Source organism: Natator depressus, chromosome 6 (assembly GCF_965152275.1).
Source record: "Natator depressus isolate rNatDep1 chromosome 6, rNatDep2.hap1, whole genome shotgun sequence".
In the NCBI taxonomy this organism is placed as follows: Eukaryota; Metazoa; Chordata; order Testudines; family Cheloniidae; genus Natator; species Natator depressus.
In genome coordinates, this window is record NC_134239.1 from 23776638 (window position 1) to 23802438 (window position 25801).

Here is a 25801-nt window from a genome sequence, read left to right on the forward strand (position 1 = left end):
TACATCTCCACAGGACATGGATTCATTCTTGTGCCAACATCCAACTTCAGTTCTCCCTACCTTCTGATGTTCTTTCACTTCCGAAATGCAATCCCTTGAAAGTCAGCTGGTGTACAGTAGGAATTATGTTACAATACTGCCACCATGTGGACTAACCAACAAGGACACGGACAGCTCTAACCCTGTACTTTTCTGGTGAGCAGCAGCAGACAACTCATGCATACTCATGACAAATGAACATAATTTTACCCTGATGCTTGACATAAAATTAGTGGACACTAAAGCAAGACACTATGAGCAAAAACCAATCCAAGAGCAGGCTTGTCTGAGCACTGTGTCAGCTTAATTCTGCAAGTTAGAAGGTTAGGGCCAAAATCACTGATATAGCTGCAAACTGCTGAAAGTCCACCAGCCCCAAGAAAGGTGGAACAAAAGTCTACTGTCGTACACAATACCTGGGCAGAGTGACCTTAGACCTATTACTCCTGATCAATGGTGGCATTAAATACTGTGACTTGAATTCCAGGGGTAAAATGAAGATATTGGCCCCACAACTTAGTGCCTCTCAATTATGCCTGTGATCTTAAGGTGGAGAAGGGTGTGTCATCTCATGGCCAGAGTAACAGCTAAATTCTTATGGCTACTATACACAAGCAAGGTTAATGAAAAAACAGATTAAGTGGCCCCAGTAAAATGCAGTGGGGAAATGAATAATGAAGGCTACAAGTAGGGGTTTTGAGTGGAAGTCTGACAAAGGGGAGCCAAGCTCACTTGCCTGGAAACTCCAACACCAGAACTGTAAAACACAAACCCACTAATTTGTGTACAATTAGAAACTTTTTATCAGAGATGTATTTTGGACCATTTCCACAGAGAAGGAGAACTGCAATCCATTAGATCTGCTCCCTCTTATAGCTTTGCCAAGGTCAGTGAGATCTATTTTAAGCCTCTTGATCAGCATGGCTAGCAAAAATGGGTAAGCATTAAAGATATGTAAAGTGTTTTAACAGTCAATTTCATAAATAAAAAAACCTCATAACAAGGCAGACAAATAGCTTCTGTTTCTACTATGAGGAGCTTCCACTCCTCTTGAAGTAACGGAATAGTACTTACTGTATCAACGTGGAGAATGCTGGAGTACAATGAAGGCAAATCACACCTACTCTAAGAATTAAACTCCATAAATTACCCAAAAATCTTACAGAAGTGTAGAGAAAGCAAGCCTCATTTTGAAAGCATACAAATAAAGTATACTCTCCCCCTGTAGTTTAGGAAACAACATCCTCTGTAATGTTTAATCGTGTGCTGTTGGCAATTTAGCCCTTTGAGTTCACGTTAATATATTTAAACTTGTCTGTAGTTGGTGTTAAAGCTACTCAATGAAATAATATAAAGTCAATCTTACTGTTTACACAACCATAAGAAATTAACTGATACACGAAACACCAGCTGTACTAAGTTACTAATGTGTTACTGTCAACGGTAAGACTATCCACTGTGTCCCCCAGATGTTGGGAAACCCACCCCCATTTTAAATTAACACAATACCTGTGGGGCTGGTTCTCTGAATCACCCCTTCCCTGTCAGGTAGCCCACCCAATAGTTAAATTCTCCTTTGTTGCCACCTTAAAATCTAGAAAGTAATTAGTTCATGTTTCAAGTCATTATTTACCACCACCACCACCCAGAACAGTCCAATTCAATCCAGATTAGATTAAACAGTGTATGTTTACTAAGGTAATGCAGATCAGAAAACACAAAGTTTAAAACTTAGCTGCAACACTCTGCATCCTATTTAGGACAGTGGAGCTCTATTCTCCTGGGGATAGATCTTGCAGTCTTTTATCAAGGTTCTCACCAACTTCAATAAGAGGTTTGCCAAGTAAGGTGCAGCATTTGGTCACTCAAAGCAAGAAAATCCAAATGCATCCCAAAAGGTTAACTACTACTTCTCTTTGAGGAACCTATGCATCCACTTTTTAAAGTGCAGAGTACTCCCATTTGCCTTGGGACATCCTTTTGAATTTGCTGTAGTAGCCAAGGTAATACAGAGCTCCACAGTCTGTCGGAAACGAGATTAAAGCCCTCTTCTGTCTCAATTAAGAAAAGCAGTTGACACTAGGTCAGGAATTCTGAACATGCTGGATAACCTCAACCGTCTTCTAACCTAGACGAACCAATTCAATGACTAAGAGTTTTAGTCTGCTCACACTGTGAGCCTCTCAATAGTAACTCCAAAGTGAAGGCTGTGTAGTGATTTAAAAGACTAAAATCCTGTTTCAGCAAAGTCAGTCTCCAAATTAGACACAAAAAATGTTGGAAGGAAAACTGAGTTTAAGCAATTTTGTAATAAAGAGTTTGTAACTTAGCACAGGAAGCTTTTAGAAGTTCTTTTTGAAATCTTTGCCCATCTCAGATTTTTCGGGGGCTCTTCTTACGAATCATAGGACTGGAAGGGACCTCTAGAGGTCATCTAGTCCAGTCCCCTGCACTCATGGCAGGACTAAGTATTATTTAGACCATACCTGACAGGTGTTTGTCTAACCTGCTCTTAAAAATCTCCAATGATGGAGATTCCACTACCTCCCTAGGCAATTTATTCTAGTGCTTAACCACCCTGACAGGAAGTTTTTTCCTAATGTCCAACCTACACCTCCCTTGCTGCAGTTTAAGCCCATTGCTTCTTGTCCTATCCTCAGAGGTTAAGAAGAACAATTTTTCTCCCTCCTCCTTGTAACAATCTTTTATGTACTTGAAAACTGTTATCACGTCCCCTCTCAGTCTTCTCTTTTACAGACTAACGCAGTTTTTTCAATCTTCCCTCATAGGTAAGGCTGCGAGTCTGTCACGGAGGTCACGGATTCCATGACTTTCCGTAACCTCTGTGACTTCTACAGCCACTGGTGCTGGCTCAGGGGCTGCCCGAGCCAGGCAGTTTGGGTATGTGGGACGGGGCTCAGGGCTAGGGGCGGGGAGAGGTGCTTACCTCGGGGTGGGGGCTTCCCAGCTCCCACAGCCCTGCAGCTCCTAGGCAGGCTGAGGTTCCCGGCCAATGGGAGTTGCAGCAGCTGGTGCTTGTGGCAGGAGCAGTGCACCAAGCCCCAACTCCTCTGCCGCCTAGAAGCTGCAGGGATGTGGAGGCGGGCAGGGAGCCCCTGCCAGCCCCACCAAGGTGCCAACCCCGCCACCCCCTGCCACCAGCAACAGTGGGGTCCCCCAGCCACCTCCCACAGCACCCGCAATGTTCCCGGACCTCCCTTCCCCGCAGAGCACCTGTGGCCCACCACCCAAGTTTTAGTCATGAGTATTTTTAGTAAAAGTCACGGGCCATTAATTTTTGTTTACTGCCCGTGACCTGTCCGTGACTTTTACTAAAAATACCTGTGACTAAAACGTAGCCTTACTCATAGGTCATGTTTTCTAGACCTTTAATCATTTTTGTTGTTCTTCTCTGGACTTTCTCCAATTTGTCCACATCTTTCCTGAAATGTGGCACCCAGAACTAGACACACTACTCCAGCTGAGGACTAATCAGGGCAGAGTAGAACGGAAGAATTACTTCTCATGTCTTGCTTACAATACTCCTGCTAATACATCCCAGAATGATGTTTGCTTTTTTTGAAACAGCGTTACACTGTTGACTCATATTTAGCTTGTGATCCACTATGACTCCCAGATCCCTTTCTGCAGTACTCCTTCCTAGGCAGTCATTTCCCATTTTGTATGTGTGTGTTCCTTCCTAAGTGGAGTACTTTACACTTTGTCCTTATTGAATTTCATCTTATTTACTTCAGATCATTTCTCCAGCTTGTCCAGATCATTTTGAATTATAATCCTACCCTCCAAAGCACTTGCAACTCCTCCCAGCTCCATACTTCCAAGTTTCTCCCACTAACTTACATCTGTTAATATGTTAGACAAAACATGTACGTGTTCGAGTCAACGTTCTACGGTGCAGTGTTTATCCATTTTTTGTGCACTGGGATTTACTGTTGAACTGAATAATGTTTGAAAGGTGGTTATTGTGGTATGGAAGTCTCATAACAATGGGTTACGGCCTGAAGAATAGCAGTGTTGGGTGGAACTGATTTAACTTGCAGTTTCTTTGCTTTTCAAGGTTTCCATTCTGAGGAAACAATTGAGCAACCTTAACGGACTTTACAAAGAATGGGTATATTCTCACTGCAATCAGGAGGCGACCCAAGACACTGGGTACAAACACAGGCTGCTAGCCCATGCTGCAGCCTGTGCCATTACAGCTATACTGCTATTTTGAGCAAGCTAGCTTAATCAAAGCTAGCACAGGTGTGTCTACACATGCTGCAACCATGCCTCCTAACTGCTGTGTAGACACTTCTGCATGGAAATTATAAGGCAAAGAGGATCCTTGAAGGTTACTGGCATTCACAAGAGCAACAAGTGGGTCAGGACTTGTGTACAAATAAAACATAACACCAACAGTGCAAATATAAAATTAAAATCTATATGGATTAATTACAACAGCTTTTATACAATTTTTTAAAAAGATAAGTTGTTTTTTTTACTGAAGAAGCCACTTTTTCAATCACTGCATCCTAAAGGCTCATACTTACGCTTGCTTTTGATTTCCCAGCTGACTCCACACTTCAACTACATATCCATCAAAATTTTCTGCCTAAAGTGAATTGGGAACAGTTCAGTGCAAGTTAGAAAGCTTCAGCTGTCACACTGTTATACTAATACCATAGAGATTAATACATTAACTGGTAACCAGTCTCTGTAAACATGTATTGTATTCCCCTGTCCACCCTCCCAGTCATATTAGTTTGTACATGTAGAGCAAAGAATATGTTCACATGCTGCATACAAGGTAGGCTGTGTGGAAATATGTAATTGGTCATTAATGAAGCAGAACTTACTTTAGAAACATATGAAAGGCCAAACAATTCTCCTAAGCTGTTATAAAAAAACCTCATTAATGGATAATTAACACATTAGATTAGTATCAAATCACTAGAGCAAATCTCAACATCACACTCTGCTAGCTACTTTAAATTTAGTCTTAAAGTATTTGGACATATAGAAATTATACCTCTATGTATAAGTAACTGATGAGCTATTGCCAGCAGAGGTGCACATTCAAAACTTAGAAAAATTTGGTCTTGATCCACCATAATTTGCCAAATATACTAATGATTGCATATATACAGAATCCCACTATTACATATCTCCTCCATTTTTATAGTCAGAGTCAGATTGGGTCACAGAATCCACTTCTCTTCAAGCACAGAATTGTTCCCTATTGCACATTTGCTACCTTTCCTACCCTGTTCCATCAGTAGACACTGAAGACAGCCCAAGTTTAACTCCTTTCTTAGTTTTCTTTTAGTGTTAGACAGTTGATTTTTAGTTTTCTGTTAGAACATGCCTGTTTCTAGGGTTGCTCACTGTAAGACCCCTCTGTCCCCGATGCTAGAGCCCTCTACTTCAGAGAATTCATTCAATATCCTGTTTGAATCATAGAATATCAGAGTTGGAAGGGACCTCAGGTCGTCATCTAGTCCAACCCCCTGCTCAAAGCAGGACCAATCCCCAATTTTTGCCCCAGATCCCTAAATGGCCCCCTCAAGGATTGAGCTCACAGCCCTGGGTTTCACAGGCCAATGCTCCAACCACTGATCTATTCCTGAGCTATTTACAAAACAATGTAAAACTTTAGAGCCTGCAAGTCCACTCAGTTCTACTTCTTGTTCAGCCAATCGCTCAAACAAGTTTGTTCACATTTGCAGGAAATAATGCTGCCTGCTTCTTGTTTACAATGTCACCTCAAAGTGAGAACAGGCCTTCTCATGGCACTGTTGTAGCCAGCATTGCAAGATATTTATATGCCAGATGCACCAAAGATTCATATGTCCCTTCATGCTTCAACCACCATTCCAGAGGCTGAGTCCATGCTGATAACGGGTTCTGCTCAATAACTATCTAGATTCATAGATATTTAGGTCAGAAGGGACCATTATGATCATCTAGTCTGACCTCCTGCACAACGCAGGCCACAGAATTTCACCCACCACTCCTACAAAAAAAAACCTCACACCTATATCTGTGCTATTGAAGTCCTCAAATCGTAGTTTAAAGACTTTAAGGAGCAGAGAATCCTCCAGCAAGTGACCCGTGCCCCATGCTACAGAGGAAGGCGAAAAACCTCCAGGGCCTCTTCCAATCTGCCCTGGAGGAAAATTCCTTCCCGACCCCAAATATGGCGATCAGCTAAACCCTGAGCATATGGGCAAGATTCATCAGCCAGATACTACAGAAAATTCTTTCCTGGGTAACTCGGATCTCACCCAATCTAATAGCCCATCACAGGCCATTGGGCCTATTTACCATGAATATTTAATTACCAAAACCATGTTACCCCATCATACCATCTCCTCCATAAACTTATCGAGTTTTATCTTAAAGCCAGATAGATCTTTTGCCCCCACTGCTTCCCTTGGAAGGCTATTCCAAGACTTCACTCCTCTGATGGTTAAAAACCTTCGTCTAATTTCTAGTCTAAATTTCCTAGTGGCCAGTTTATATCCATTTGTTCTTGTGTCCACATTGGTACTGAGCTTAAATAATTCCTCTCCCTCTCTGGTATTTATCCCTCTGATATATTTATAGAGAACAATCATATCTCCCCTCAACCTTCTTTTAGTTAGGCTAAACAAGCCAAGCTCCCTGAGTCTCCTTTCATAAGACAAGTTTTCCATTCCTCGGATCATCCTAGTAGCCCTTCTCTGTACCTGTTCCAGTTTGAATTCATCCTTCTTCAACATGGGAGACCAGAACTGCACACAGTATTCCAGGTGAGGTCTCACCAGTGCCTTGTATAACGGTACTAAAACCTCCTTATCCCTACTGGAAATACCTCTCCTGATGCATCCCAAGACCGCATTAGCTTTTTTCACAGCCATATCACATTGGCGGCTCATAGTCATCCTATGATCAACCAATACTCCAAGGTCCTTTTCCTCCTCTGTTCCTTCTAATTGATGCGTCCCTAGCTTATAACTAAAATTCTTGTTATTAATCCCTAAATGTATGACCTTACACTTCTCACTATTAAATTTCATCCTATTACTATTACTCCAGTTTACAAGGTCATCCAGATCCTCCTGTAGGGTATCCCTGTCCTTCTCTAAATTGGCAATACCTCCCAGCTTTGTATCATCCGCAAACTTTATTAGCACACTCCCACTTTTTGTGCCAAGGACAGTAATAAAAAGATTAAATAAGATTGGTCCCAAAACCGATCCTTGAGGAACTCCACTGGTAACCTCCCTCCAGCCTGACAATTCACCTTTCAGTAGGACCCGTTGTAGTCTCCCCTTTAACCAGTTCCTATCCACCTTTCAATTTTCCTATTGATCCCCATCTTATCCAATTTAACTAATAATTCCCCATGTGGCACGGTATCAAATGCCTTACTAAAATCTAGGTAAATTAGATCCACTGCGTTTCCTTTGTCTAAAAAATCTGTTACTTTCTCAAAGAAGGAGATCAGGTTGGTTTGGCACGATCTACCTTTTGTAAAACCATGTTGTATTTTGTCCCATTTACCATTGACTTCAATGTCCTGAACTACCTTCTCCTTCAAAATTTTTCCCAAGACCTTGCATACTACAGATGTCAAAATAACAGGCCTATAATTACCGGATCACTTTTTTTTCCCTTTTCTTAAAAATAGGAACTATGTTAGCAATTCTCCAATCATACGGTACAACCCCTGAGTTTACAGAGTCATTAAAAATTCTTGCTAACGGGCTTGCAATTTCTTGTGCCAATTCCTTTAATATTCTTGGATGAAGATTATCTGGGCCCCCCGATTTAGTCCCATTAAGCTCTTTGAGTTTCACTTCTACCTCAAATATGGTGATGTCTACCTCCATATCCTCATTCCCATTTGTCATGCTACCATTATCCCTAAGATCCTCATTAGCCTCATTAAAGACTGAGGCAAAGTATTTGTTTAGATATTGGGCCATGCCTAGATTATCCTTAACCTCCGCTCCATCCTCAGTGTTTAGCGGTCCTACTTCTTCTTTCTTTGTTTTCTTCTTATTTATATGGCTATAGAACCTTTTACTATTGGTTTTAATTCCCTTTGCAAGGTCCAACTCTACTTGACTTTTAGCCTGTCTCACTTTATCCCTACATGTTCTGACCTCAAAAAGGTAGCTTTCCTTGCTGATCCCTCCCATCTTCCACTCCCGGTATGCTTTCTGCTTTTTCTTAATCACCTCTCTGAGATGCTTGCTCATCCAGCTTGGTCTACAATTCCTGTCTATGAATTTTTTTCCTTTTCTTGGGATGCAGGCTTCCAATAGCTTCTGCAGCTTTGACTTGAAGTAATCCCAGGCCTCCTCTGCCTTTAGAGCCATAAATTCTTCAGTCCAATCCACTTCCATAACTAATTTCCTTAATTTTTGAAAGTCAGCCCTTTTGAAATCAAAAACCCTAGATGCAGATTTTTGTTAATCCTTCCATTCAGTTTGAACTGAATTAGCTCATGATCACTTGAACCAAGATTGTCCCCTACAACCATTTCTTCTATGAGGTCCTCACTACTCACCAAAACCAAATCTAAAATGGCATCCCCTCTAGTCGGTTCAGCAACTACTTGATGAAGGAATCCATCAGCTATCGCATCTAGGAAAATCTGAGCCTTATTATTATTACTAGCACTTGTCCTCCAGTCTATATCTGGGAAGTTAAAGTCTCCCATGATCACACAGTTTCCATTAGTATTTACTTTATTAAAAACATTAAAAAGGGCTCTATCCATATCCAGATTAGATCCCGGCGGTCTATAGCACACCCCAAGCACTATCCCAGGGGAGGCTCTAATAGTTTTCTTCCCCAATTTAATTTTTGCCCAGATGGACTCAGTCATATCCATTTCATCGCTTCTTATTTCTTTACATTCTATCTCATCATTGATATACAGTGCTACTCCACCACCTTTACCTTTATTTCGGTCTTTCCTAAACAGCACATACCCTTCAATACCTATAGTCCAGTCATGACTACTATTCCACCATGTTTCTGTTATCCCTATAATATCTGGTTTCACTTCCTGCACCAGTAGCTCTAGTTCCTCCATTTTGTTACCTAGGCTCCTCGCATTAGTGTACAAACATCTTAATTTTTGTTGTTTGGCCTCACTCACATTCTGTACCCTATTAGGCACTGTCATTTTACTACCAGTATAACCTATTAGACTTGTATCTACACTGCCCTTCCTCCTACCCACAGCTGTATCCACTCTTATTCCATTTTCTTTCCTCTCAATGCTAAAATCCAGCGTGGAGATTACCTGGACATCTCCCAACCAACTCCCCCTAATTCCTAGTTTAAAGCTCTCTTAATCAGTTGTGCCAGCCTCCATCCTAGAAGTCTATTTCCTTCCCTACTCAGATGAAGTCCATCCCGAGAGAACTGTCCTCTATCCATGAATGCCTCCCAGTGGCTATACATCCCAAAGCCCTCCTTATAGCACCACTGCCTAAGCCATCTGTTGATAGTCATAATCTTGTCACACCTTTGTTGCCCTTCTCTAGGAACAGGCAGAATCCCACTAAAGATCACCTGAGCCTCAATTTCCTTAAGAGTCTTCCGCAGCCTAGCATAGCCTCCCTTAATACTTTCCAGCGAGAATCTAGCCGTATCATTACTTCCCACATGAAGGATAATTAGGGGATTCTTTCCCGCTCCCTTTAGAATCCTTTTCAAACTCAGGTCTACATCCCGTATCTTAGCACCTGGAACACAGCACACCCTCCTATTCTCTGGATCAGCTCTGGTTACAGGCCTATCTATTCTTCTCAGTAAGTCCCCAATCACATAGACCTGTCTTTTCCTAGTGACGGTGCTATTCTCCAGTCTATCCCCTGTTCCCTCTGGCTGCAAGTTCTTTCCATTCCTATTCTCCCTTGTAATCCTCTTTAACCCATCCTGTATCCTCCTGGGGCTCATATTTGGTGTAATCTCCATTAACTCTTCCCCTTTTCCTATAGGACTAGCCGCTCTTCTCTTCTTCCTTGCCCTTCCACCTTCAGTGACTACCTGCTGAGCCCCTTCTTCATTTTCCAACTCTGCATACCTATTCTTAAGCTCTATCTAAAGCAGTGCAGACCAACGCGTGTTCATTTTCATCATCTGAGTCAGATGCCACCAACAGAAGGCTAATTTTCTTTTTTGGTGGTTCGGATTCTGTAGTTTCCGCATCGGCATGTTGCTCTTTTAAAGATTTCTGGAAGCATGACCCACACCCTGTCCCTCTCAGATTTTGGAAGGCACTTCAGATTCTCAAACCTTGGGTCAAGTGCTGTAGCTATCTTTAGAAATCTCACATTGGTACCTTCTTTGCATTTTGTGAAATCTGCCGTGAAAGTGTTCTTAAAATGAACAACATGTGCTGGGTCATCATCCGAGACTGCTATAACGTGAAATATATGGCAGAATGCAGGTAAAACACAGAGCAGAAGACATACAATTCTCCCCCAAGGAGTTCAGTCATAAATTTAATTAAACCATTTTTTTAATGAGCATCATCAGCATGGAAGCATGTCCTCTGGAATTGTGGCTAAAGCATGAAGGCGCATACGAACGTTTAGCATATCTAGCACATAAATACCTTGCAATGCTGGCTACAAAAGTGCCGTGCAAACTTCTGTTCTCACTTTCAGGTGACATTGTAAATAAGAAGCGGGCAGCATTAGCTCCTGTAAATGTAAACAAACTTGTTTCTCTTAGTGATTGGCTGAACAAGAAGTAGGACTGAGTGGACTTGCAGGCTCTAAAGTTTTACATTGTTTTGTTTTTGAGTGCAGTTATGTAACCAAAAAAAAAAAATTACAAATGTAGATTTTTTAGTTGTGCTTTCACCATGAAGAGATTGCACTATGATACTTATATGATGTGAACTGAAAAATAATATTTCTTATTTTTACAGTGCAAATATTTGTAATAAAAATATAAAGTGAGCACTGTACACTTTGTATTCTGTGTTGCAATTGAAATAGATATATTTTAAAATGTAAAAAAACATCCAAAATATTTAATAAATTTAAATTGGTATTCTATTGTTTAACAGTGCAATTAAAACTATGATTAATCGCGATTAATTTTTTTTAATCGCAATTAATTTGTGTTAATCACGAGTTAACTGCAATTAAAATCGACAGCCCTATTTTTTTCTGGTCCTCTAGAACTGCTGCAGCATGCCAAAAGATTCACTGAACAGCTCGGAAAGCTCTTCAGCTCTTTTAGAACTCTTGGGTACAAGTTGTCCAGTCCCGCAGATTTAAGATATTTAAATTTAGCAGTTACTGTTTAACATCCTACCTAATTACTGTTTGAATAGAAATGTCATTGTCACTATAAGATGTGAAGGTATCATCCAGCTATGAGGAACTGATAACAGGTATCCCACTGGTTAACTCATTTGTATTAGCAATGGTTTTACCTTGGCTATTTGCACCATGGTCTTGGAAAGCTCCTCTATCTCATCCTCACTGCCAAAAACACTCTCAAAATCTTGATAAGTCCAGCCATCAAACAAAATCCGAGGAACTGAAATGAAAGAAACAAGTAATTATGAAAATTACAATTGCTCTGATTACACTGATAAATTCACAGGAAAATCTCCCCTATCTAAAGGTTTTGCTTCTCTACTTTCTAACTCCAGTTAGTATAGATAAGCAAATTGCTCATGCAATGTTGTCCTTTGTTTCAAAAGTGGGTTACTAAAGAACGTTGACTCAAAGTAGATACTTTGAATGGAGAACTGAGTTATTAGTAGGGGCTGTAAAATCAATCTTAAAGGGATGCCAGCTTGAAAATAGTGTCTCCTTCTGGAAGTTTTGTACCTATTATTGACATAATGCTTAAGATTACTACACTGGAAAGATGAAGAATTTTACTTTTAAACTTTAGTTTATTACCTTTGTGTGTTTAGCAGCACTGAGTCTATTCAGTTTCACTATTTTGATTATTTCTAGCACTCATGACAACATTCTTGTATTCCGTCTTTGAGGAATCTCAGACACGCTCTTCCCAAAGCTCCATAAGACTATTTACTAGTTCTGCCCCCATGTTACTAGAAGTGAAGATACAACAAGCAAGCAGGAAAGAGAGCTATTAGGAAGGCTGTCATCCAAGGTGGACTAGAGGAGGACGTGCCACCTGGTGGAAAACTATTCTAACCACAGGAGCAGAAAGGCTTAGAATTGTTTTAGGTTAATAAAGAGAATCAGGACATATTTAAAAAGAAAAGAATTCATATATTCATATTCATCAGAAAGTTGTATTTTAAAAGACAGTTAAAAAGTTCAAGTTGAGGGTTCTTTTAATTTAAATGAATTTCATCCTTCTGCAATCCACTCTTTACATTTTGACATCTGCATAAAGCAAGCATGCCAATCACTGGCAGGATCATGGAGTAGGTAAGGTGATCTGTTTAGCAGATGTGTCTATATCAATGTTTTCCAATTTTTTTAAAATACGAAACTGTTATAGAGACCTCAGACTTTCAGGTTAAGAGGAAAATGCAGTAGTCTGCTGCATCATCATGCTAGACACTCTAGCTGGATCATCAGTTTGATTCTCTAACCAGAGCTTATGGGTACTGTGGTCACAAGGCCAACCTCTCCCCACAAGAACATGGCAATCAGCTCTGAAGGAATTCTCATCCAGAAGGAAGATGGCAGGAACACAGAGTCCCAGAGTCTGAACCAAGAAAAAAAATGGTGGTGGGCTGGGGGGATTTCTCAGGACAAAAACCTCAGGGCACCAACAGGCATGGTAGCTCAATTACTGAGCCACCAATAATTAATTGACCCAAATAATGCTAGATGCACTCTTTTATACTTTTTTTTCTCTCCAGTCTTTTCCCTTAAGAGACTGTGCATGAGGACTATTTTGCTTAGCTAACATCTCCCATCCCCATACTCCTGAAATAAAGGCTTCCTTGCCTGTGCCAATCACCACAAGCAGAAGACTACAAGAAACTTAAAATGCAGCCTCACCTATTTTGATGTTTTTAGAGTTTTTCTTGACATCTTTTATCCAATCTGTCAAACAATGAAACAGATGTTAAACTAAGAGCATATCTAATATCAATATCTATAATGTCTCTTTCAAGAGACGTCTTCAAGTAAAGTATGTAGTTACACTGCAACTCTCTTCCTGCCATAAGAGAAAGTGTTACTGGTCCACAGGTCATTCTATTGTGAATACAGACTTACTGATATCTAGAGAATAAAGCTAGTTGCCCCATTCCATATGGAAACCGGTAGTTCAACATTTTTACCTTACAAAAGTTTCCCCTGCCTTTCACACGAAATGCAACAGCATTTGTTCTGGCTCATTTGTCACAACAACCAGATTGCAGCATATTGAGGCTTTGATTTTTTGGGGGGAGGCTTCAATCATTCTTTGGGATGAACAGGTTTAAATAAGATGGTATTTTTAGTGGCCTGTCCCATTTTCATAAGGATCATTTTATTGATTCATTATTAGTGTCTTTCATTCAGCCTATGGCAATACTGACTATATATTTCATATATACATCCAAATACCACACGCAATGAAAATAAAGAACCTTGGTCAGCATCATGGAGCCCTGTGAACTGGAACATCTCCTTTCCCTTTCTTTTCACCTGTAGCCAGACTGGGGAGATCAACGTAAATTTGTTTCCAAACACTTTAGCAATATTGTAGCCATGGTTGTTCCACTTGCAAAAAGGAAAAAGAAAAAAGTCATTACAACAGGATCTACAGCAACCTTCACTACTTGCCAGATGACAATTTTTCTGTATATTACAAGGAAAAGTGTTGGAAGGATCACTACAGGTCAGTTTGTGGGCTTCGGAGGAAGTGTTTTAGCATGTTTGTAGAGCTTCATTACTTAGTATCGACTATGGAATACACACTAGAAATATCTAGCAAAGGTAAATGCACAAGCCCATCTTAGCTACAGATTTTACTGAATTTAAGAGAGACTCCAGTGCGGAATGGAATTAATAGGTTATTTAGTCTATTTTTTTTCAATGGAAATTAGGAATGGTGAAATTTCACACACCTGCTTTTCTTATAAGGGATGGAAGAGCCAGACAGTCACAGGATATCCAAGTGGAGTCTGCTAGAAGGCCTAGCCTTCCCGTGATTATACTTTCCCTCCTTGATAAGTGATAACGCTTCCTACAGAATCTACTGCATTCAAAACACTTGCTGTAGTGAAGTGTGAACAGAGTCTGCTGAATTTTGCCATATTCTAAAAGAAGTTTCTAGAAAAGCTGCAGGGAGACCTATAGTATTTTGTTTTTAAACAAAACAAGTTCACTCCAGATACTTGAAACTGTTAAAAATGAAAATTTAGGAAGATCACTATTGTATCTGAATATTTAAAATTCCTTTTTCTTAGGGCATGTCTACACTTACAGCTCTGCAGCGGTGCGGCTGTACCAGTAGACATACTGTAGATCGTGTAGACATAGCTTTAGACCAAGACTTGTTTAAAAGAAATTATCCCTCAGTCCCCCGCAACATCTTCTCTTCCCCTCTAGCCAACTCCTATGTTAAGGGCCAAAACATGTGCTGCCAGATGTGCATCAATTTTTGCTTTAGCACTTGCATCCTTACTCTTATGCAAGACCTTTAAAAAAAAAAAAAATGACCACCTTTCTTAATGCAGCACATTTCCTAGAAATTTCTACTGAAGTGATGAGCAGTGTAATAGCTAAAGATGAAAACTAAGTCATTATGTGGCTTTGCAGTTGACACATGGAAATAAGTGGTCCAGTTTTCACCCTCCAAGCCACCATTTCAGTGTGTGGAAGACTCTGAAAATACCACTACTTCACGTTCTAAGTATTTCTGAAGCCCCAAAATAACAGGAACTTCAAGGGATAGGTTTGAAAAATGCTGAGTCTTAAAGGCTTTAACGTGTTTATATTTTGCTATTTTTAAATGCATATTCATGTTTTGTTACAACACTGTGAAATTTAAGATTTAAAAATCTTGAATTTCATGGATTCAGATACTTAAAATGCTATGACCACGAAATTTACAAAAATGGACAGTGAATTTCGTAGGGCCCTGCTAACAGTAAAAGCAAAGTTGGTTTGGGAGCCTGAGTGACCCTTCACTTGGAAGTCAACTTTCACCAAGCTTAACTGGCAAGTGGACACAGCTGAATACTTGTCAAAAAAAAACTCCTAGCCTTCAAAGGGAGGGAAATAAGTCCAGTTATGTGTTTGTACTGAGTCAAAGGGGTAACATTTCCTCATTGTCCTTCAAATCCCTCCTTCAAACCTCTACTTAGCCTACAAAAAAGTCAATCCCTACAAAAAAGTCAACAGTTTGGCAACTGATGAACTGCAGTTCGTAGTGTTGGTATCATTAGCAATTAATTTTTTTAACTGGTTACACTTTTTCTTATTTGTTTACACAGCCCTTTACTATTATCAAAATGTGTATTCATTATTCTAAAAGGGATTTAAGGAGATGTTTTGAATACTAGTGAGCTTGGAAATAAGAGTTAGTTTAGTGTCAGCAGAAAAAGTTTTGCTCCATATTGAAATTATTCAAGTTGCATTGTGCAGCTACCCATAGTACATATACAGTCCCCATTGCTCTAGTATGTGACCACACCACAATCTCATACTACCCCTGTGAGATAGAGAAATACTATTATCCCCCTGGGAAATTTGGACGGACGGACGGACACAGAGAGAGAGAGAGAGACAGAGACAGAGACACTATGCAACTTGCATGAAAGTCACACAGAAATCTGTATCAGAACAGGGAAACAAACGCAGGTACAAGTCCCAGACTAGTACCCAACTGATGAACCATCCTTCTTCTCTTGGGTGGCTATTTGACCAAGCATCAGAAGTAGCTATAATATTATAAGGAAACTGAAGGGATAGGTACAATATTGTACCTGGTGCTGGGCTGAATCTGCTTACTGAGGCTGCAAGAATGGAGAAACCTGGCATATTATTAGTCTGTTGTGTATTCAGCAGAGACTCTGATTTGTATTTTATTACTTACAGGGGTGATATATCCCAGAACATCTCCCAAGAAGTGTCTCTCCTTCATTTTCTTGGCACAGTAACTTTTGTGTTCCAACACAATATCTTTTGCCTTTGGATCAGTGACTACCAGACCCCGGTCTTGTACAATTTTGTCTGAATGCCATATCTAAGATGGAAAACAATTTTTAGAATTACTTTCATTAACAGCATTTGTACAATTAACTACTTTGAGTTAATGTACACTCTAATCACATCATTACACTTTTAGTGTTCCCTATAAATGATGCAATATAGCTTAGTTAAAAGGAACAGGCTAGAGCTTAGAAATGCTGTCAGTATCAGCAATATTTAAAGTCTTACTTTATACACACTTCCTCTGCAAACAGAAAAAAGGAGAACGCCAATTTACTATAGGAATAGAGTGTGCCAGTCTCCACACATGAGCAGTATGACATTCATTCAGAGGTTAAAAGACAATTTTGCAATAAGTTCATAATGTATTCTAACATGTTTTGCTTTTTGGAAGAAGACCCTGAGACACTTAACTCTTGGCAATTATAGTCAGACAAATCTAGGACACCATTAGCAAGGTTTAAGTGCTGTTCTACAGTGAGTAGTGACTAAAGCAGTACTGTGTGGTTCATGTTTGTGTCTTATGATTTGTATACCCAATATCATACAAGATTTTTTTTTTCTAGCTGCCAGTTTTGCAAACCCAGCATGGACTCTGGGAGTCAAGCTAAGTTTCCTCACACCAGTAATAAAGATTCTGCAGGGCCAGTTCTCTAAGTACAACCCCACTGTCTCCTAGTTTAGGTTTACACAGTCCCAACTGATTGGCAATGTACTAATTTCCAGTTTTGTGAGGAATCAGTACTTAAAACTTACCACAGTTAAGTGATCTGAGTTTTGTAGTGTTCATAGGAGTGAAAGATAAGATTACAGACACACAGCAGATCAGCTGAGTAAGGTGATACATATACACAGCAGATCAGCTGAATAAAGCGATGCATAGTCTCTTTTCAGAGTATAACTGTACTCTCAAGTATTACATCAAAAAACAATTGCAAGCATGAAGGGTTCCCAGTCTGGCGTGTTGGTTAAACACTTTAAGGAGGCCATTACATTTAAGACATTTTAGATTGAACTTCCATTGTGATTTGGGTATTGAAGGTAGAGATAGTTCATACAGCTTTTACCACTAGCGAAGTGTCCACAATCATGAACATATCAGAGGCATCAGGAGCAAGAGTAAGGACCAGTCAGAGTTCTAGTAACCAAAAGCAGAGCACTAAGGCCTGACAAGGTGCACACTTAGTGGACAATTGTCAGCATTTATTGGTTGATGTTGTTGACTGGAAAGAAAAGTCAAATCAACGTCCCACTATTTTTAGCCATATTTGATCGAGTACAGACATCTACCAAGACTGGCTAGTCTCCTAAGGTGGTATGAGTACAGATATGGTGCCACTTGCTACTGTACCCAGTTTGCTTTGAGGACAGAATACGTTTGGGAGCCAGGGACTGTCTTTTCCGAGCGGTACCTAGCATATCTTGAACACTACTGTAAAACTAACTACAGGTTTGTTTTCTAAAGAACGCTTTTAATTTTGCGCACGCCATTTTCAGCATCGCCCATCAGGCCCCTCTATCATGCCCTGTCACTTGGTTTTCCATGATTACCATTCAGCATTGCCCCTCTCTGCTGTCAGTAGGTCCATCCTACCACACCACCAAGCCCTGTTCACCCCCTACAATCACTTCCTTCACTCCTGCTCTCACACAGCAAGTGTCTTTAGCAGAAATCCTGGAACCGCACTGAGTTCCTCCACTACAAATTCATTCTCTCCTCCTTCACTTCTGCCCTCTTCCTAGCTAAAACTATTTTATTTTACCCACTTAAATTGTATCCTATGTCTTCAACCCCAACCACCTTTGGCTGACTCCTTAAATCTTCCCCTCCTCCTGCTTCCACTTTTCTCCCAGCTCAGGGTATTGAAATTTCTTCCAAGAGAAAATGGAAAAAATACGTGACCTTCCTCCTCCCCTCAGATCATTTTACCTTCCCCTCTCCTACAACTCATCTCCTTTTCCTGTCACAGACAGTATAGTTGTCTGCTCTCTTCCTCTAGCCCCTCCATTTGCCCCGATGAACCCATCCCATCCCCTGATCTCCCTTGCGCCCACTCTTCTCCTTAAACTCTCACTGTCCTCTGGCTTTTTCCCCTCATAAGACAAGAACGTTTTAGTCTCTCCCATCTTAAAAAACCAACCCTTGACCACTGATTCTCCAGCTACCATGCTGTCTCTCTTCTGTCTCAAAGTTCACTGAACATGTACAAAGTGCTTCTCCTCTAATTCCATCCTAGACCCTCTCCATTGCAGCTTCTGCCCTTTGACTTCCACTTAAACCACTCTCAAACTCTCAGATGACCTCCTTCTAACCAAAGCTCAGAACCAGTAGTCCATCCTCAACCTCCTTCTCCTGTCAGCTACCTTCAACAATGTCAACCACATTCCTCTTCTTGAAATCTTACCCTTCCTTGGCTTCTGTGACTCTGTCCTTTCCTGGTTCTTCTCCTCTCTTTCGAATAACTCTTTCACCATTTACTTTGGAGAATCCCTGTCATCCTCACCTTTAACTTTCTATGGGGATTCCAGAGGGCTCTTGGTCCTTCTATTTTCCCTCTGCACCTGATCGCTGGGAAATCTTGTTTTACATTCAGTGTGCGCACCCTTTCCCAGACTCTGCATGAGGACATTCACTAGTAGCAGCAATGCTAAAAGTGAAGCAGCAGAAGCAGGTACACGAAGTTATGGCAGGATTGAGGATGTCTAGTCCTGTTGCTCTTAAGCCTGCCCGAAGCACTGTTTTTAACATTAAAGGCAGTCAGAACCACCCTTGCTTTAAGCAATGAGTTCAGGATACTAAAAGGTGCTTTATCAGAAACTTGACATTTTAGCTACACAGTTCCAAAATTTTAAATGTTTCTTTAAGCAAGACAATTTACACCTTTATATTTTGCCATGTAGTGAACTTAACACTGTGCATGTAGTTATTCTTACAAGTTCAATATCAGCTAAACAGCTTGTCTTCCTTGGTAATGCTTTTAAAATTGTGACTTTTCAATTTAAAAAAAACCCATGATCCAGCTGTAGTTAAGACTATTCAGTATCAGTATACTTTAGTTATACTATTGGTTTTGTACTAAACCATCATAAATTAATTCCAGTAGAAAAACTCTTCAGCATCTACCAATATTCCTCGTTAACTCACTTTGGAGTACAAGTTGTCAGGAACAGCTAGTTCTCATACCTTTTCCTCCAGCGTTTTTGAAGCCATTTTCTTTGCATCTGTCTTTGATAACGTAGCATCAACCAGCTGGTAAATCAAGGCCAAAGAAAGTGCAGTACAGAGAAGTCTCATGGCAATTTCCACTATGCCAATCAGCTCTGCTTAAAAGAGACTAGATTTTTGATTCTTTCTTCTGTGAATACAAGAATACAACAGTTAAAGAGGAGTCAAATTTTCTTGTTTAAGACTTTGCATGACAAACAGTTGACTGTATTTAGCAAATCATTCGTCCACTATACTTTCACAATGTCTTATTCAGAAATTTTTGGTATAGTGGCACCTTCTATCATAAGGTCAAGCAAATGGGATAGCCCGTTTACACACAGGTCAGCTCCACCAGGATTACTGTAACCTCCAATGGCCACACATCATTTAAGTGTTCCCAAGATACCACAACCAAAAAAGCCTTCCCTTCCCTTCCCAATCCAATCACCACTGGTTGCACTTGTGCCCCCATCCACTGCATTAAACTTTGCATCCTAACTTTAGGGCCTGCACACCTACTTCCAATCTACAATTCTGAGATTGTTTTGGATTGCATCCCTACCCTCCTTTTATAGTTCCAACAAGGTCAGTCTTGAAAGGCCTCTCCCATTCCAGTCATCCCACTATCTTCCAAGCTGCCCCCATGGGCTGAATACCCTCTGAACTAGGAGCCCCTTCCTTTTGTCATTCAAAACCCAAATCAATGCCCAAATCACAAAGCCTTTAATTTTAAAAATAAAAGTGATTTAAGAGATCACCCTCCTTCAGGTCAAACTTTAGATTTAGACTCTCCAAGGCAGGACCTGTACTTTTTGGGACATGTACAGCATTGATTACATGGCTGGCCCTTAACTATCATTGACACAAAGAAAATAAGCAGCAAGGGCACATGAAATAAAGCAACAGACATCCTGTCTTGAGCATTAAAGAGAAAGGGAAGTAATATCAAGATGAGGACATTAGATATGAATATTTTACAGTTTCTCATGTTCTAAGTTTCTTTGCTGCTCTGTAAAGTTTAACATAGCTATCTCCTTCCATAAGACATGATTTTATTAGTCAGACTATATTAAGGTTCTGTTTATCGCTAGTTTGAATAGAAGGTTTATAAAAAAAGAGATAAAGCATTTACTAAAGACCAAGAGGTCAAAAGATTGCTTATAACCATAGCTCATCTATACCACTTTCTAGTGATGTGCTTATAACCATCTAACCCATACTACTCATGTCCATAACATGCTTATAACTTCCACTATTTTTTTATTTAATTATAAACCGTTTATAAAATGAACCTTAATGGTGAGTCTGACCTCTTTAATTTGAATAGATTAAAAATTCTGCACTTGTTAGCCTGCTGTATTCACTCACATTCATACATGACTGTCACATGAGCAAATACTTTTGAGCCAGTATTTTCAGAAGTGATTAGTAATTTTGCATGTCACTTACATGTCAAACTTGAGACTTCATATAGGAGGCCTCTTTAGAAAACGTTGATCGTGCTCACCCTCTGAAAGTCAAGCCCCTGAACAGTCTCAAGCGTGGCATGCAGTTTCTGTTTGTTTCAGTTTTTTTTAAAGTCCCCACCTATGCCTTTCCTTGAATCATAAAAGCAGACAATAAACTAGTTCTCCATAGAATCATAGAAGATTAGGGTTGGAAGAGACTTCAGGAGGTCATCTAGTCCAACCCCCTGCTCAAAGCAGAACCCACCCCAACTAAATCATCAACCAGACATCCTGTATTGATGAAAATACTTTGGCTGCTCAGTAAGTTTTGATTATGAAAAATAAATAAATTTTGAAATGCATCTATACTAATCAGTTTCACAACTGGTTCTTAATAGGTCTTTTAGAAATAATGATGTAACCACAGACAAACAAATACAGCTCTTTGCCTTTCACAAGTGACATTCCGTGGCAGCATAGGCAGCCATCCAGTGACACGATATCATATAATTCCAAGAATAAACTAGAATCCCAGTACTGGCTCTTCCCATGATTATGTAAATGCCAGTTTAGGGACTAAACTATTGCTATTTTGAAGGTTGAAGCAACAGATTTACAAGAAAAAAAACCCTTAGAGAAGCCTTTACAGTCACCAATGTTTATAAAATGAGTATCAGGAAATTTTGACTGGAGGAAATGGGAGACACCCCCAAATGGCTAGTAGTTTCTTGGCAGAGAGAGTTGGACTTTGTTTGAAAGTCAGAACAGCATCCAACTTCTGTTTTAATCACTACTGTCAGTTTAGTTTTTTAGCCATCCTACAAATAGTTAAACAAGAGTGCTTCTGATTGGGGAAGCACTTTAACTTCGTAAAGGAGGGAGAAAACAACAACAACCCCTGCTAAGTTTACATAGAGAATTTTTTATTTTGTCACGTGTCAAAAACAAAGCAAGTTCACAAAAGTGTCTATGGCCCGGTCTGAGGGTGAAATGCTGCTTCCAGACCCCTACAATGGAATCCACTACCCCATGTGTTTCTTGTAGCAGTAGAATATGGGGAAAACCTATCCCAATTCAGGTTTTCATTCCTGGTGAACTTAGCCTTTACGTTTCAAGTTAACCAAGAGAGATACAGGTTTAACAAACAAATATGATTGTGTGCATTTATTCTTAATATCTGAATTGTCGCACTCAAGCTTCTTGCAAGACAATGATGCAACACAGTGGTGGCAAATTATGGGCACTTGTGGTTTAAAAAATAACTAGGTATCTTTTCCAAGCTCCAGATGATGGGTTACCTGAAACAGTACTGAACAGAACGGTCCTATCCACAGACCACATAATACTGAATGTCAAGTTATTCTTTACACTCATAACAAATATAATCAAAAAGAGGTTCGAGGAAAAGTTTTCTTTTACACAAGTTGGGCTGGTATTCCTCTGTGTAATTCCCTCAAGTGGTCACTGAGGAAACCAAGTAGTCAAGGCATGAGGAGTAATATGATGACATTAATTTAATTAAAAACTGGTTAAGGGATGGAAGTGTAAATGATCAGTTTTTAACATAAAAAAAAAAGAGGCTAAGAGCAGGATACAGGGATTCATATTAGGAACAGTGTTTTAATTATGAAGCAATAGCTGTTCTATAGTCAAGTTAAACTGACTTCAATAAAACTGAGATCCCACAAAAATCAGCTTCTTCATACATTATGCCCCAAAATTCACATTTTATCACAAGGTAGATTTTGTACAGATTTGAACGGTTTTCTAAAATGGCATTTAATAAAATCTCTGCTATTGACTTTGAAGACTAACTTTTATTGGTTCACACCACCAAGACTGCTATGCTTACAGACCTCAAGCTGGTTTTGTTGACCTTGCTGAAAAGTGAGTTTTAGTATTTCAGGATTAAAAGCATATTAGATGTTAATAGGGTGTAGATACCATCACACCAAAGGCAGGCAAGGAAGTTGTTAAGAGAATCAAAAGGAGTACTCAATGAGTAGTGAAATGCCGGGGGCGAGTTGAAAATGTCCCCTTCCCTGGGAGAAAACAGGGTCAATAAATTAACCATCTTGTTTACAAGAGAACTATTACAGTAACAAGTAAATTAGGACTGCTTGTCTCCCTCATCTGTCCCTCTGCCCCATCTGAAGAAAGCTGCCCTTTACTTCTACTTCTCTGTTTTAACTTGGCTAAAAAAAGCCCCAATCCTCCAAACACTAGTCCAGTGCAGAGAAGCTCTCCAAGGTGTGAGTGTCGAGAAATGTTGGCATATTTAGTGTATGCCTGCACTACAATTGGATGGGAGGGGGCACAGGTGATTTCACTACATGTAGACATACTCATGGTAGCTTTAATCTGGCTAGTGCAAGTACCAATAGCAGTGAAGCCACAGCAGCACAGAGGGCCTGCATACGTACTGGGACAGCCAGCCCACTTGGAACTCTGGGCTGCTACAACTTCACTGCTATTGGTACATGCACCACCTAGATTAAAGCTAGCTCAGGTACACCTTTAGGCGCTGCAATCACGCTGCCAACTGCAGTGAAGACATACCTTAGAGTGACATGACATAGCATTTGTTTGTTTTCCCACTTCCTATTACTTGGAGCTATGGACCCAGGCTACTCCTATAGCTATTTTATAAGTACAAAGCAAAATGTAAGTTACTAAGAAAAAAATTATAGAAGTTAAGTGTCCTGCCGCTGACTCCAGACTGTGTTGCTGCAGCTTCTGATTTGAGCCAGAAATAGATTATTAAGGCCCAGTCAAGGATCAGAGGCATAATAAAGAGTCCATGCCCCAGAGACGTCTCAACCTACATGTCAGGCAGGACACAATGGGTGGATGAAACAGGCAAATGGAGTGAGGGTGGGTGAGGAAGAGGTGGGAAAAGTCTAGCAAAAAGCATTTGTCTAATCTATGCTAGACAGAAGCCATTTATATGCCACATGGCAAAAATGTGTTTAAAGAAGGATTTAAAAGAGGATAAGGTGAAAGCTTTATGAATTTTGACAGGAAGCTTCTCTACACCGGGTAACCTGGAATAAAACAAAAGTGCATGAGGGTGAAGCTGGCAGTGGTAGAGCAAAGATTGGGATGGAGAACTCAATAAGCTAGTAGACCTGATACGGTGGTGCTAAACAGTGAAGGACCTCAGAGGTAAAGGCAAAAATAAGTTTGATACAGTAGAGGGGAAGCCAGAGGAAGGATGCAGGAGGAGTGGTGAGGCTGGAGTCACAAGCCACAAAAGTGATCCTAGCAGCAGTGTTTTGAATAAACTAAGGAGGCAGTGTGACTGGCATCAAGGCAAGAGCAGACTTCAGTAATCAAGAAGATTTGGTCCTGCTTTGAGCAGGGCATTGGACTAGATGACCTCCTGCGGTCCCTTCCAACCCTGATATTCTATGATATTCTATGAGACGAAGGCCTTGAACAAAAGAAAAGATCAAGTCTTAGCAATACTATGAGCCTCAGGAAGCTCAGTGAGGGAGCCCCTGAAAAAGCCCACCTTCTGCAGGCCTAGGTTGGTTGGGGTCAACCAACATCCCCACAAGACATAACAAGCTGATGGGGTCTGCAGCTGCCATCCCTGCAAGCCGTAGAGCAGCGGTTCTCAAACTGTGGGTCAGAACCCCAAAGTGGGTCACGACCCCTTTTTAATAGGGTCGCCAAAGCTGGTGTTAGATTTGCTGGAGCTTTCAGTCCTGGGTCACGGGGCTTAGGTTACAGGCCACCTCCTGGGGATGAAGCCCCTGGGCTCTGGCTTTGGCCCCCCAGCTCAGGGCAGCAGAGGTTGGGTTTAGGCTTTGGTCCTGCCTCCTGGAGTCGTGCAGTAATTTTTGTTGTCAGAAGGAGGTCATGGTGCAATGAAGTTTGAGAACCCCTGCCGCAGAGGTTGGCCAACCAACCTTCCCTCCTGCTAGCTAAAGACAAACCATTAACCTCTGTGCACTTAGCTAGAAGCACAACTCTTTTCCCAAGCTTTCCCCTCAACAGTACCCTCATTCTCAGATTCTTTACAATAAGACACCAAAACCTCCCTAAAGCCTGCTTTTTGGTAGCAAAGGAGGAAGAGCACCGCGTTTAAACTCATGGGAGGAGGTTCCTGGGTAAAATGGTGATGAGGATCATTTAAGTACCCAGATAGTTAATGCAAATCTGTGAAAACTATAGACCAAATACTGGCTCCACCAGAAGCTGACAAACATTGATCTGAAGAGGTTTCAGAGTAGCAGCTGTGTTAGTCTGTATTCGCAAAAAGAAAAGGGGTACTTGTGGCACCTTAGAGACTAACCAATTTATTTGAGCATAAGCTTTCGTGAGCTACAGCTCACTTCATGTAGCTCACGAAAGCTTATGCTCAAATAAATTAGTTAGTCTCTACGGTGCCACAAGTACTCCTTTTCTTTTATTGATCTGAAGAGTTTCACTATTAGCTTCAATATTTTGAACAATTCCTCAGCAATAGCACTGCAACTGCTGAAGATGGCAAGTTCCAAAGAAACAAACAGAAAAACCCTTGCTGAACTGCAGTCAGATGGCAATGTGTTCTGAAAGTGTTCAGACTTCAGCACTTCATCACATCCAAGCATATGATATCCACATGCCAACTTTATTCAATAAACATTTGCTCTTGAATATGTAGAAGGCATTTTATGCGGGACCAGAGTTCTGCAAATAGCAGTTCAAATGACAGCCAGTATTGGAACCTTCTTTTTAATATTTTGTTCTTTGGCTACAGCAATGTTGTCAAAGTTGAGTAAGATAACTCAGTAGTAGTGACAGTCCAAGTGTTGAAAAACGCATTAACTGAGCTATAAATGCTTTTTTAAAAAAACCTAAAACTGCAACAGCACACGTTTTCCAGCAAAGCTGTAGCTTTGTAAAACCGATGTAACCAATGATTTAATCCAGCGTTTCTCAAACTGGGGTCCGCAAGG

General features: G+C 40.4%; 1 protein-coding gene across 2 annotated transcripts in view; it reads right to left on the reverse strand.

Moving 5' to 3' along the window:
• Positions 1 to 25801, reverse strand: part of CHID1 (chitinase domain containing 1) — a 241024-nt gene that overhangs the window by 210921 nt on the left and 4302 nt on the right. For both annotated transcript variants that reach the window (XM_074954813.1, XM_074954812.1), the window contains exons 2-7: positions 19384 to 19555; positions 16084 to 16233; positions 13631 to 13763; positions 13056 to 13100; positions 11495 to 11601; positions 4593 to 4654 (exon numbers count right to left, since the gene is read on the reverse strand). In XM_074954813.1, coding sequence (XP_074810914.1) covers positions 4593 to 4654; positions 11495 to 11601; positions 13056 to 13100; positions 13631 to 13763; positions 16084 to 16233; positions 19384 to 19494 — 608 coding nt within the window. In that variant the 5' untranslated portion in view covers positions 19495 to 19555. The remainder of the gene's footprint in view (positions 1 to 4592; positions 4655 to 11494; positions 11602 to 13055; positions 13101 to 13630; positions 13764 to 16083; positions 16234 to 19383; positions 19556 to 25801) is intronic.